Source organism: Eubalaena glacialis, chromosome 4, assembly GCF_028564815.1.
Source record: "Eubalaena glacialis isolate mEubGla1 chromosome 4, mEubGla1.1.hap2.+ XY, whole genome shotgun sequence".
Classification (NCBI taxonomy): domain Eukaryota; kingdom Metazoa; phylum Chordata; class Mammalia; order Artiodactyla; family Balaenidae; genus Eubalaena; species Eubalaena glacialis.
The window spans coordinates 90,094,944-90,109,115 of NC_083719.1; the positions used below are offsets into that span (position 1 = coordinate 90,094,944).

The 14,172-nt window shown below is 36.2% G+C and overlaps 1 protein-coding gene across 2 annotated transcripts in view; it reads left to right on the forward strand.

The window, feature by feature from the left end:
- The window catches only part of MAN2A1 (mannosidase alpha class 2A member 1), a 165,242-nt gene that overhangs the window by 28,394 nt on the left and 122,676 nt on the right, over positions 1 to 14,172 (forward strand). For both annotated transcript variants that reach the window (XM_061188043.1, XM_061188044.1), the window contains exons 2-3: positions 1,868 to 2,125; positions 4,439 to 4,583. In XM_061188043.1, the coding sequence (XP_061044026.1) occupies positions 1,868 to 2,125; positions 4,439 to 4,583 (403 nt within the window). The remainder of the gene's footprint in view (positions 1 to 1,867; positions 2,126 to 4,438; positions 4,584 to 14,172) is intronic.

Here is a 14,172-nt window from a genome sequence, read left to right on the forward strand (position 1 = left end):
TTGTTTCTTCAACGTCTAGGCTTTGGTTATTCATCTCCAGTGTTGTCTCTCCCACTCACCCTCAAGGTACCTTCCTGCCGGTTTGCTTCTCGTCTTGGCTATAGTAAGTCCCCTACATACGAACCTTCAAGCTGCGAACTTTCAAAGATGCGAACGTATTATAAACTTACTACAGTACAGTGCTATCAATATATAGCCGATTGTGTTAGTTGGGTACCTAGGCTAACTTTGTTGGACTTACAAAAAAATTGGACTTAAAGACGCGCTCTTGGAATGGAACTCATTCGTATGTAGGGGACTTACTGTACTTTTTTTCTTATTCCAAAATATCTCCCTTAGTCCCATCAGACTTCTGTCACCTCTCTCACAGTTTGCTGAAGTGGTCTTCTCTTGGTAGATAGTACTCTGTTGATTTCTCCCCACCCCTTGCTGAACTGGCCAGTACTTGGAACTTGAATCTTTCTTATTCTTGGCCTCCCCATTACAAAATCCACAACCACTCATAACGGACTAAAGAAAAGTATAAATACCCTTAACCAGTTTTTTCCATCTTGATTATGGCCTTCCTTACGTATTTTTTATCAAAAGAGGATCAATCATGTCATACATACTACGTTTTTCATACATACTATTTTAAAACTGGGTTTTCTTCACTGTATCTCCTGAAAGTAACTTCCCAATATTTCTTTTTTTTGAAAATTTGTATTTCTAACTTTTTAGCGACTGAAAACTGTTTCATGATATTAGATGTATCACTTGACCAGTCCTTCACTTTGGGACATGTAGGTGTTTTTTCTTCTTCTTTTCCTTCCCCCTTTCTGTCTTCCTGTTATTTACTGGTGAGAGAATTTTTGTTTCTGGGTGTACGGATTTGTTTATTTTCTATGCATATATTTTATTAAACCTTAATGTGGACATTTTTGGGGTCATAGCGCAGGCTATTGCTATTGCTATTGCTGTGGCACAAATGCAATGTCACCTTGTGTATTCAGACAGGAACCCGTATCTAAAGCGCATCTGTCTTTCCAGCATGTAGCCTTATGCCTGTACAGTGGGTGTTCACTAAAGAATTATTGTTGAGTTGAAGAAATGTGAGGGCCATGTGATAAACATATAAGTACTATGTATTTGGGACCCAAGATATAGGAGTGAACAAGACAAAGATTGTCATTGCTCTCATAAGTTGAAGGGTTATTCTATATAGCATGGTTTGTGTTTAGAGGTGGCAAGCCTCTACATGTGAGGATCAATTAAAAAAACCGAAAGATGCACAGTAGTATAGTAGAAGCAATCTAAATGACTTACAGCACAGTTGCTTGGGGAAGGTTCATGCCAATCTTTTTCACAATATAGCTAATTAAGAGTTGACTAGTTGATTTTTCTATTGATGATAGTTCTTCTTTAGGATTGTTCACTAGTGTTACTGATTGAAAGGGAATGATCTTTTTTAGGTTCATACATTTTTGCTCTTATAAGTAACTGGAATCAATTATAGTTAAATTTAAAATTTCATATCTGAGTATAATATGGTGTTGTACTTAGTGATTTTAGAGACCTGAAGATCTTTTAGGGCTGGGTTTGGGGTAATAGGAAATATAGCCCCCAATATTTTTGGTCTTTCTGTTGCACATTTTAAAATATGACTAAACAAAGATTGCAGCCATGGAGAAGATTTTCTGCTGTAAATTGGTGTTTTAACAGCCAACTGTTATGCGTTCATGCGTTCTGTGATCCCACTTATAAAAGTGGATAGTGAAGGGTGAGTAGCTGCCCTCTTGGTCAGGCACACAGTTTTAAAAAAATGTTGTGTGTCTCAGCAGAGCTATATTAGAGTTTCATATAGCTGCCTTTTTCTTTTTTATTGTAGGGCCAGCTCTCAATGTTGCAAGAAAAAATAGACCATTTGGAACGTTTGCTAGCTGAGAATAATGAGATCATCTCAAATATTAGAGACTCGGTCATCAATTTGAGTGAGTCTGTGGAGGATGGTTCGAAAAGCTCAAAAGGCAATTTCAGCCAAGGTGCCGGCTCACCTCTTCTGCCATCGAAACAGTTGTCTCTCACAGTTGACCCTGGAGACTGTCTGTTTGCTTCGCAAAGTGGAAGTCAGAGTTCAGATGTGCAGGTAATGTATGCATTCGTTAATAATCACTGGGCTTTGATTTGTTTTTGTTTTTTTAGATTTGATCTGGTATCTGTTCTTAGTTGCTGAATTCTCTGGATTATCGTTTCTATTTTTATAAAATCATTTGATTAGTCAAATGATCATTAATGTTCTTTTTAGTGATAAATTTCTGTAATTCTGTGTTTCTCCTAATTTTTCTTATTTTATACTTCCTGACTATGGCCTTTTCTGTATGCTTCTTAGGTCTTATTTTCTGTAGTAGTTGAAGACCTTCAGAGGTTTAAATCTGGCCAAAGAGATTTTTTTTACCTTCCTTTGGAGAGTACCAGAAAAGCCCTACTCTTAGTATATATCTGTTCTACATTATAGGTTTCACACAGTGTAAGGTTAGATTCTTTTTACTGAATATGCCTTTGTGAGAGGGAAGGGAAATGTTCTAGAGCTGTGCTGTCCAGGATGGAGGCTGCTGTCCACCTGCGGTTAATGAGCACTTCAAGTGTGGCTAATTTGAGTTGAGATGTGCACTAATATCCACACAAAGTGTTGAAGAGTTAGTGTGAAAAAAAGAATGTAAAATATCTTGCTCATTCTTATATTGATTACATGTTGGGATGGTAAAATTTCGAATATATCGGGTTAAAAAATATATCATCAAAATTAATTTTACCTATTTCATTTTACTAGAAAATTTTAAATTATGTATTTGGCTTGCATAATATTTCCCTCGGGTAGCACTGTTCTAGAGGGTAGAGGAGTTGAAAACTAAGGTGAGAAAGGACTTCTGCCTTTCTTAAACTTTGGGTGTGTCACTCATATTTGCTCTGTTCTACAAATTGGCAAAGAGCTATTTTAACGTTGTACCTTAGACTGGAAACTGGAACTTGGTGACAGGACCCTGGGGTGTGAATATTTTAAAGTTGGACAAAAGGAGTTGGCTCTGGCCTTGCTTCAGAGTAGAAGTTTTCATTAACTCTTGGGGACAGAGAACATGATATGATCTCGAGGCCATGGCTCACAGGCCACGCCAGAAGCTGGGGACAGTGGAGCTGCCCGGGCTGCGTGCCTACAGCCTCATCAGCCTAGTGTGTGGCCAGGTTCAGATAGGATCACGATCCTGGGCTTTGAAGGGGTATCTATTTCTGTGAGGCTTGGCTTTGTTTAGGTTTTAATTAAGTACCTTTTAAAGGGAAATGATAAAATCTTTTTTTGAGGGGAGGGGAAGGGTCTAAATCTGAGCTGGACAGAAAGGAGCTGCAGAGCAGCCATGGAAATCAGGCAGAGCAAGGCAGCAGGGTACTGGGAAAGCTGCAGGGCCCAAGAAAGACCTGGAAGGAATAGCAGAGAGTGCTCTCACATCCTCTTATCCAGCTGGTTCCCAAAGATTTGTTCTCATCCTTGGGAGTATTTTATTTTAGTTATGAACTTCCAAGTGAAAGATATATTATTGTTTTAAAATACTTTGTATTCACTTTTATATAATTTGCTTATCTTAAAAAAATTTGTAACCCATTTCTGTATTTATTAGGATGTAATTTTTTAGTTTGAATTTTACCAAAGAAGGTTTGTGTTCTTTGTTACACTTACTATTATAGAGAGTATGAAAAATAAGTTTTTAGGTTTGTTTGGCTTTGTTTTTCTGTAATATTTTTTTCCTTTGTGTCCAAATAGATTATTATCTAGAAGGAACACTACATTGGAAACTTAGAAAATATTTGAACACTAAAAGCTAAATCTCAATGTAAAAAATTCTTCCAATTTTAAACCTAGTTGACCCTGTTATAGTTTTATTTTTAGAATAAAAAAGGTAAACATACATAGGTGAAATTAAAGAATAGCTATAGATCCATTTCCATTCAGATACAGATTTTAAAACATAGGAGATTGATTATAATATAAAGACGAAGTAGAAAATAATTTTCAGTACCGTGTTTGAAAATGCTAAAATATTTGATCATGATGAAATTTTTTTTTGTTTGCTCTTCAGTTCCCATCATTTTCTATTAAATTGTATTGGAAGTAAAGCAAGGGAAGAATTGAATGAAGGTATTTTATATTAGAAGCAGAAGAGGAAGGGGATTATTTATCAGGTTAATTATATAATACAAATAGCATTTTAACCCTTTGAATGGTGATTAAATATTTTCTGCCTTAAACTCTTTAGTTAATGTCTACAGAAATAGTTTTATCTTTTAAAATATATATACAGAGTACAGCAAGGAATAGTTTTGAGCAAATATTTCCAACATTAAGTTTAAATTAATAATAGTTATACATGATAAAATTTAACTTTTTTTTTTTGTCTCATATTTTTAGATGTTGGATGTTTACAGTCTAATTCCTTTTGACAATCCGGATGGTGGAGTTTGGAAGCAAGGATTTGACATTACTTATAAAGCTGATGAATGGGATACTAAGCCCCTTCAAGTCTTTGTGGTGCCTCATTCCCATAACGACCCAGGTAAAATTTGCACTTCAAAAATCTAGAGGTTAATAAGCCCTTGTAGGCCCAGAGTATTTTAGTGAGAATCTGGTATAACCCACTTCTCAAATTTTTGAGATGTTATTCTCTGACTTTTAACAATAACATATTTATTTTATATGTAGTTGTGTTCTCATTTCATCAATTTATGAGCCATTCAAGGGTAATACTTGTATAGTATGAAATAGGAATAAACACATGAAGGTCTTAGCTTTGGGAGATGAAAAGTTACATGCATTTAAGGTACTGATAGTTCATTTCAGTTACTTCTTACGTATTGTGTGGGAGAATTATTTCACGTCCATAAACTCTATGTTAGAAAACGCAGAGTGCTCATGGGAAAGTTTGTATCTTTAAAATGTAGAAACAGTGTAAAGTGGTTAAGAGCCTTGATGTTAAGCAGACATGAGAGTGAGTCCCAATCCCAACAGTGTTAAACAACTTTAGGCCAGCTTCTTAACATGAGAGTAAGTTTCTTCCCAGGTGGAATCAGGATAAAGTACTTACTTCATAGGGTAAAATGTTAAAGGTATGTTACACAGCCCTAGAGTAACTGCTATCATTATCATTAATGTTATTATTCTTTCATATGACAACTTTTGTTATTTACTGAGGCCAGAGATTTTCCCCCCAAGGAAAGGGAAGTTGCTAAAATGATGATGGGAAATGTGATTCGATGTTTATCTCTGTTAGTGTGAGGACACAGGCACTGAGTAAATGCCCAGTGAATTAAGTTGCAGGATTTTTTTTTGGAATATACTTCCAAAGAGCTCTTTTGAATGACTGACTTTTGCTTCTATTTGTTATTTTTCTCAATTTCATTATTACTCTCAGAGGCACCATATTCATTTACTACTTCGAAGGTTTTTTTCTTTATTCCCAATTTTCAATGTTGTCATACTATATTCTTTTCAACTAGTGCATTGTTATGTATTTCTTTCTGTTTCTAAGACAGTAGAACTTGTTACTTTATGTCCGGACAAATGATTTGGTGAAGCTGTGTGTGTGTGTGTGTGTGTGTGTGTGTGTGTGTGTGTGTGTGCACGCATGCGCCCTGCTTTTGGGTGTGAGAGATAGTCTGGGAGATAGAGCTTGGATGCTGAAGTGTTTGAATTTCCAGTATACTTCAATATTTAGTATGCACAGAGGTATAGTATATGTGAAATCAATATTGTTCTGGAAATTTGTGATGAGCAGTTACTATACATCAGCTTCTGACTTGGTTTCCTTGTCTTTGGTCTTAATGTCTTTATCTTTTCCTAAAATTCCCTATTAGTCTTGTTAACTTTTCCTCTTATATGTTTTATATCATCTTCCTCCTTAATCTTAGCCTTGCCCTTCAAATCAAAACTCAGGGTTGCCTGGGCATTGAATAAAGGCTGCAGAGATTTGGAGCCAGGCAGAATGAAGCAGACCTTCTGGTGTCCTTGGGCTTGTTTATCTATAAAATGTAGAAAATTGTGTATCTATAAAGCGGAGGTCATATAGTGGACAAGAATTAGTTATAAAGTAAGTACAAAAGGTGATGAAAATCACATCTAATAAAAATTCCTTTTGCTATTTATCCACTTGAGCACCAGATTAAATAGTACATTTGCATTTAGGGGACACATATGAAAAAACACATTGTCTTTGTTTATATCTGGACTCACTCAGTGAGGTGAGGTGCTCACACTTTACATGTGGGATCTGAGAATTGCCTGTAGGACTGCAGATTTATTTTTCTGTAAATCTCATTTACTCTGAAATAGTCCCTCATTGAGTGAGATAGTGGCAGAGCCACTTTTATTATTTAAATTGTTCTCTCCTCCTCTTTTCTCTGCTAATCATGTGTTGTTTAATTCTTGTCACTTAATTGGGTATGTGATGTGATTCCATTGTATACTATTCCTTGTAGGCTTATAAATACACTTAGCAGTGTGTTTTACAAAGAGCTTCTAATGTGAACCCAACTCTCCTCCCTTTTTGATTTTTTACAGACCTTTATTATCCTTTCCTCTTTTCTGCCATCCTCAATTTCCACCAATCTCATTTCTTGTTATTCTATAACGTGGGCTCTTAACTGAAATAATAAAATTTGTAGTTTACCAGGCAATGTGCCAAAAGTTTTATAAACATCTAATGTTCACAATAACTTTTGAAGGTTAGTGCCACTATTCATGATGAAGGTGTTACCAACTTGCCAAGGTTACACAGGCAGTAAGTGGCACCAGAATACTTCCCTGTTAGTTTACCTGGATCTCCCACCCAGATAAACTTGAGTGGCAGAAAACATGTGTCTCTTGTTACACTCTGTCCTCATTGCCTAGCCCAGCACTTGGCATGTAGTAATCACTAAATATATGTAAGGCCTTCACTGACCTGCCTCCGTGCCCTTTTCACACTGTGTACACACACACACACACACACACACACACACACACACACACACACGCATTCATGCTTGCCTATAGGCAGAAATATTAACTTCTGCTTGGTCTCCTTCCTGGAGTGTAAGCTCAATGAGGGCTCAAACTTTGTCTTATTAACCACTGGGATGCTAATGCCTAGAACAGTAATCAGCACATAGTACAGACTCATTCAGTTAAATGAGTTAATGAACAAAGGAATGTGACTCTGCAGACTCAGATCAAACAGTTGACTTATTCTTCGGCCTATACGTTTAACTTCCCTCCTTCACTTCTTCCTGCTGTCTACTTATTTCCATTCCTTTAAAAAATAGCTTATTTAAAATGCACTTTTAAATACCAGTAACAGACGATATTAAGCTCTTAAAGGGCAGGGACTGCCTCTGCCCTTTAGACTTTGTTTGCATTAAGCTTCCTTCCTGTTGCAGTTAGTATGTTGTTTTGTGCGAAGACATTATGAATAACTGTTCCTGACTGTAATAAGTGGATCTGTCTGTTGGTATCCTAGCAACCACAGTTGAATCTTTTTGTCTTAGTGAAAGATGTTAATGACCCTTACCCTCAGGCCCTTCTCCACTTGAGACAAAAATAATGGTCAGAAACAGACCTTTTAAAACTAAAGTAATTTTTGCTATCAAGCAAAATGCTAGAGAAGAACCTGACTTTTCTTAATAATTTTCACTGCTCCTTAACAAGAGTAGAATTTAGATAAACTAAATTATTCTGTGAAAAACTGAATCACTCAGATCATGAAAAACCACTCTTTCAGTAGAGAAGAAGAGATAAGTATGTACACATACATTCCAAGTCAAAGTGTGACTCTGATGGGAAATCTTTGTATAATACTCCTAAATGAATGTGCAATTAAGGCAGTTTACTTTCTAAATGAAATTTATAGAGATTTGTTTCCATTTTCTGCCACAACAATTTAAAACAAACTTTAGCTCAGTAGTTTATCAGTGAAGTGTTGTCTGTTGAGGATAGAGTTTAGAAGATTCCTATATTTAGTCACCGTACTTAAAAAATTATGTTGCTGTATTTTTATATGTGGAGATATTTTTCTTTTGGGATCAAATTGGAAAGATAAATTTCAAATTATATTTGTATATTAATAAAATTCCTAATTATGTCTTCTTCCAGTCCATAAGGACATGTAACAATTATCGTATAATATTTTACATGGTTTATATGAGATAAAACAAAGTTGGAAAGGAATTGTTAAGTAAATACTGATAATTTTGTACCGTTATGCTTTTGAAAAGTTTTGAATCATAGACCATGAAATTAAATGTTAGTTGATTGATACATGTTCATGTTGTATTTAATAAGCTGATTAAAACACAGTTACAGCACCTTTGTATCTACAATCTTAATTCTTTGCTTCCCGCTAGTTAAACTGCTGAAATATTTAGTTAATTTTCCTTCAAAGAAATCACAGTGTGTAGAGAGAGAAGATAAGGTATACTAAATGAAAAATTGGACAGCATATTGTTAGTTAAGCAATTTGTAAAATGAGCGTTAGAAAATAATCCCCCGTGTGGTATGACTCCAAAACAGAAGGAAGACCTAGGCCCAAGAGTCACAATGGAAAATAATTTTCTTTTATGCATTTGCAGTTCTTCTGCAGAATTTTTATTGACTCGATTGAGTGATTAGGATTTTCAGCCTTTTTTTTTTTTTGAAAATTAAGAGAACAGATTTTTGCATTTAGTATTATATGATAATTTGAAATGAATTTGTTTATGTATCCTTATTCTTAAAAAGTTTGTGAAAAAGAACAAAAACATGTGAGGACATCACAGTGTAATGTTATTTCACAGCTTTTCTGTTCAAATACTGTTAAGCACAGTCAGAAGAAACCAGTTCTGGCCAGCCATGGTTGAGTACTGCGCATGTAGGTGAAAGGCAGTGGGGACAGAACTCAGGTTGCCAAAGGAACCTGCCTAGTGGAATGAGATGGTCAGGAGAAGGAGAGCTTTGTACGCGGGCACAGTTTGGGGAGTATATTTTTCTATTTAGTTATTGTGGGATAAAGCGAGTTCTTTGGTTTTGGCTACTGTGACGGGAAATTTGCGTTTCTGGAGCTAAGATACTATGACATTCATTGCCCGTCCTGCCTCAGGGTGTGTTTGGTGTGTGTTACTTCATGGAATCTGTCCTGCAACCCTGAGAAGTGGTAAATTTAAACCCCATTGACCAGGTGAGGACAGTAAGGTTAGAGGAAGTGTAGTTATTTGTTCCAGGTCAGTCAGTCATAAATAAATGGGCAGAGGAGTGAATTGGATCTCAGATTTACCTGATTCTAAGATCCACGTTCTTTCCATTTTCTATACTGCTGCTTAAGATACTTTATTTAGTTCAAATGATGCTAGTATTTCTTTTCTTCTTGCTTTATGGGCATTAGCTAATTTAGCACATTTATCTGAACTTTGGGTTGTTAATAGAGTTGCCAGATTTAGCTGGGAAAAACAACCAAAACAGGCTGCTCAGTTAAATTTAAATTTCCCATAAACAATGAATAATTTTTTTACATGTGTTGCAAATATTGTATGGGACACACTTACGCTAAACATTTATTATTTATCTGAAGTTCAAATTTAACCTGGCATCCTGTATTTTATCGGGCAATCTTAATTGTTAAGAAATTGTGGCATTTAAAAGTTAAATATTTACATGGCTCTTTAGGGTTGTCTTTTTAAGAGATCTCTAGAATTGGTGTATTGAGGTTCCTTTTTAGAGGGAAAAAGTCTGATTGTTTGGGCTCTGACTGGACTGTATTCCTTAGGAGCACAAATGTCAGGTAGCGCCTAAGAGATGTAGGTGATCATTAAACATCTCCTGATTCCCCTATTTTGATTACTTTTGTGTGTCATCAATCCTGGGTGCATCAGAGCTCACCAGTATGCTGCTTACACAAATAATTGCTGGTACAATGGGAATTTACTATGTTCCAGGCGCTGTTCTAGGTATTTTACATGTATTGAATCCATCACTCCTCTCAGCAACTTTATGACAGAAAATCCTGTTTTTACTCTCATTTCGCAGATAAGAAAACTGAGGCAGAAGAGAGGATAAGTAATGTGTCAGTGGCAGGGCTGGGTTTGAACCCAAGCCATCTGGTTCTGGAACTTGTAACCATTAAATATTGCCTCTTGTAGGTAATACTTCTGAACCCATAAGAGAGCTTTTAGGAAGAAAGTCTTTTAAGTTTTTCCAAGCCAGATGTCATCTACTTTAGTATCATTAATCACGTAAAACATTTTAGTAACTCTCTTGCAAAAGTAGGTTCCTCATTGCACTGTTTCCTATCCTTTTTTTCTTCTCTTCTATCCTTATTGAAACAGACGTCTTTGTCCTTAAATACTAAATTAGTACATGAAATGGTGAGTGGTTTTCCTCATTGCTACATCTTTTACAATTAGAAAGTGATTGAGAAGCCATATTTTCCAGGTTTTAAATGGTTTCTTCTAGAAGCTTTGATTATTTGCCCAGTATTGGCTTACTCATAAGGCTAAGTACATATACTCCTCACATATCCTAAGAGTAATGCCTCAAAGGAATATACATGTCTCTCATATTATAGACAACCAAACTCTATTTGGAGAGGACTTATTAGGCCTGAAGTGTCCTCATTTGGTGTGAGTAGATACTCATGGATGAAATTCTTAACAAGAGAGGGAAGTAACTTTAGCACAGACTTAGAAAATATTTTGGAGGTTGATCTCACAATTACAGGTGTCAGGTATCAAGGTATGCAGGTCTTTTAAAGGGCATTTAGAAAAGCAGTACAGTAAGAGGTCACATTTGGCCATTATACATATACAGCTGCGGGGTGAACAAAACCCCAGCTGTCCTAATAGTAATGCAAATAGGTTCTTGTGGTGTGGGATAGAATTTCCAGTGACAGCATCTTACATGGGTTCAAAAAAAATGCTGTATCTCAAACAAGTTAATGGAAGTGAAGCTGATATGCTTTAAAAACTATTAGATGACACTGAATCACCTGGCAAAAAGGTTGGGTTATTTTGAAAATCTGAGTTTAAAAGCATTTAGAGGAATCAGCAGGTTTGCAGGTTTCCAAAGACTCAGCTTCATCTTTGATTCTCCCTCTACTCTCTTCTGGAAACTTAAGTCAATTAGTAAACGCGCTTCATTTTGCCTCCTTGGCCTCTTATTTCCCTCTGTTTGTTGCCACTGCGATCCATTACCATATTTTAGCAGAATTATTGCAGTGACCTCATTTCCTGTTTTTCTTCTACTTTACCTTGTTAGTCTATCCTTTATACTCACAGTCGTTATTTTTGAAAACACATCTCAGGATACCTTAACTTCCTTCCTCCTAAGTTCTTGGTGAGAAACAAGGATCGTTTAGAAGGTTTCTGTGATCTGACCCCCTACTTCTGTTTATCTCACCATGCTCCCACCGTGTAAGCTGCGGTGCAGCCATACCCAACTGCCTTCTGCTACCTGAAACTGACACACAATTTCATGGCTTAGTGTCTTTTCCATATCCTCTTCCACATTTGGAACTTCCACCTTTGCTCTCTAACCAGATGACATCTAATTTAAGAATCTCTCTTCTGTCCTTCTGGTAGGAATTTACCATTTCTTTATTCCCACGGCATTTGGTTCATATTTTCACTGTAGAATCTGTTTTCATTTAGCTTAGCTTTATCGTTTTGCCCTTATTAGATGCTTGGTTTGTGTTTGAACGAATAAACCAGAACAGAACGTTAATTAAAACTCTTCCACAGTTTATAAGGGGGGAAAATGAGCTTATTTTATAATAGAAATGTTGGAATTAAAATTAATCAGCATGTGAGTTATGGTAATACCAATTAAAGTTGTATGTGACCCCTTAAGTGTAAGATTGGATGTTGCAGTCGAATATTGAAGGGTTTGACAAGTGATGGAAGAAACTGTTGATCATTTGTCCATATAGAATAACTTAATTACTAAAATAAAGGAGCTTTTTTAATGAACTCTACTTGTATTTTTAAATTTGAGAATATTATGTTAAAATGGAAATAACTTGAAGCATGTTTTATTTTTTCAATGTTTATTATCTGGATATAATTATTTTTGACTCAGAATCTTTTTATGTTTTCTTAACAGTTGGTACCTATTTAACTTTTGAGTAGAATTAATGTACTCATTAAAAAATCATTATTGTAGCAGTTAAAACCATAACAGTGTAACAATGATTTGAGGGGCATGCCTTCTTCCGGATGTGTGTTTTTAAATCATCTTAGGGCTGACAGAGCCTTTTTAAATATAAAGTAGAAACTTAGAGATATTGTTCAAAGATTATTAGGTTAGTATCAGAACAGAGAGTGAACATAGCAGAGCTAATAGTATGTGGTATCTTTGACCTTTGGTCTCATTTCTAGTTGAAGTAGTAAGTTTGCATTTATACTCCACTTGCATTTTTTTCCAGTCCTTTTGGCACCACACTTCATTCATCTATCAAGCACTTACTGAACTCTTGCTGTTGTAGACTGTACCAGGTGCTAGATTCATGAGAACTGACTCGTTTGAAGTTCAGGTTGTAGCATGTGTCTAGGCTTGCTTCTAAAATTTGCAGGACCTGGGGCAAAAGTACATGGAGGACGTCAGACACTCTGTCTAAACATTTAAAAGTTATAAATCAAACTAATACATTGCTAAATAAAATAGGTCTCTTCCTACTGCCTTGAGAAATAACTCAGAGATCTGGAAGGCCAGGTGTGGGTTTAGATTGCTTGGGCTCCACTTCCCCACTGGAATGTGCTGGTGTTGTGGGGAGAGCCAGCCTCCAGGCGGCCCAGCCCCCTCTCCTCCCAGACCCGGCCTTGTCCTAACCCAGGAGGGGCTCTTCTTGCAGACACCCCAGTGATCTTCCCACGCCCCTACAAACTTCAGCCCCTTGGCTACTGCCCAGGCTAGTTCGACTGTCCTAGCAGGTAAAGGCATTATAGAAGGCCCTGGGAGGCTCAGAAAGCTGGCTTGGGGATGTTTGGACACAGATTTCTGGGTCTCGGGGACTCAGAGGGCAGGGCTGGGTAGGACAGACTGTGGGTGGGCAAGTTCTTTGCCCTGTGGATTTATCATGTGGAAAGGGATGTGGTCAGAGGAAGAATAGGGAGATCCCTCTCGAGTCCAGTGCTCAGGGTGGGGTACTCTTTGCCCAGGTCCTAATGGTGGTACTGTGTATGCCCTTGAACCGAATAAAACGAAGTGTTCCTTAAGAGGATCAGGTCTGCACGAAGTCTGTAGACTTCGAAGCTAGATCGGGTCCAAAATTTAAAAAATAAATTGTATTTTGTTAGTGAACAATTACTAGGTGTGTATTTGTTTATGCACATTAAAAATAAGCAGTAGAGTTTTCAACTTTATTAGTTTTCTGTTTTAGAACTTAAAAAAATTTTATGATAAAATAGTGATAGTGAATTTGGAATTATGCTGGCTGTATAGAACTTCTAATTGTGTACTCTTTGTTTTTAATATTTCCCCACTTATTTAAAATAGTGATTAGGTGTTTTATGGGTGATAGTGTTGTTAGGATGAAAAAGAATAAATTGAAAAGTACTAATGCTCTTCTAGCCCTGGTTCAATTTCCAAGTGTATTCAAGGGAAAGAAAAAGGCTGTGAATTGACCACTTAAGTAAATCAGTTTGCAACCGAATGTCCCAAGATTATTAAATCTAGAGGTAGGAATATAATTTTATGTCTCAAAAATTCATCCCATACAACTTTTTGTAAAATACTATCTTTGTGATTGGTCTCATGTTAATATACAATTGGAGTTTTACAGTAGTTTAGAAAAAGAAAGAGCCAATTCAGTGTAAAAGAATACTTGATTACGCTATTGTATAAGAGCAGTAAAAGCTAATTTACTGTTATATTACTCAATATTGAAAACTGCAAGAGGCTATCTTTCAGTTCATTCTTAATTAATTGTGCTGTATTGTAGTGATAGTAGTATCTATTATAGATGAGTTTTGTGCAAGGCTTTTAAGTTGACATCTCTGAGCTTGTATTTTGGCTCACGTAAATATCTTTGACATATTTTCTGCATGATTGTTGAAGGCAGAATGGATTAATCAGTCACTGTGATTCCTCTACGAAAACTCCCGTGATAAACTATTCTTTGAAATGGCCTGAGTTCATAACAACATATA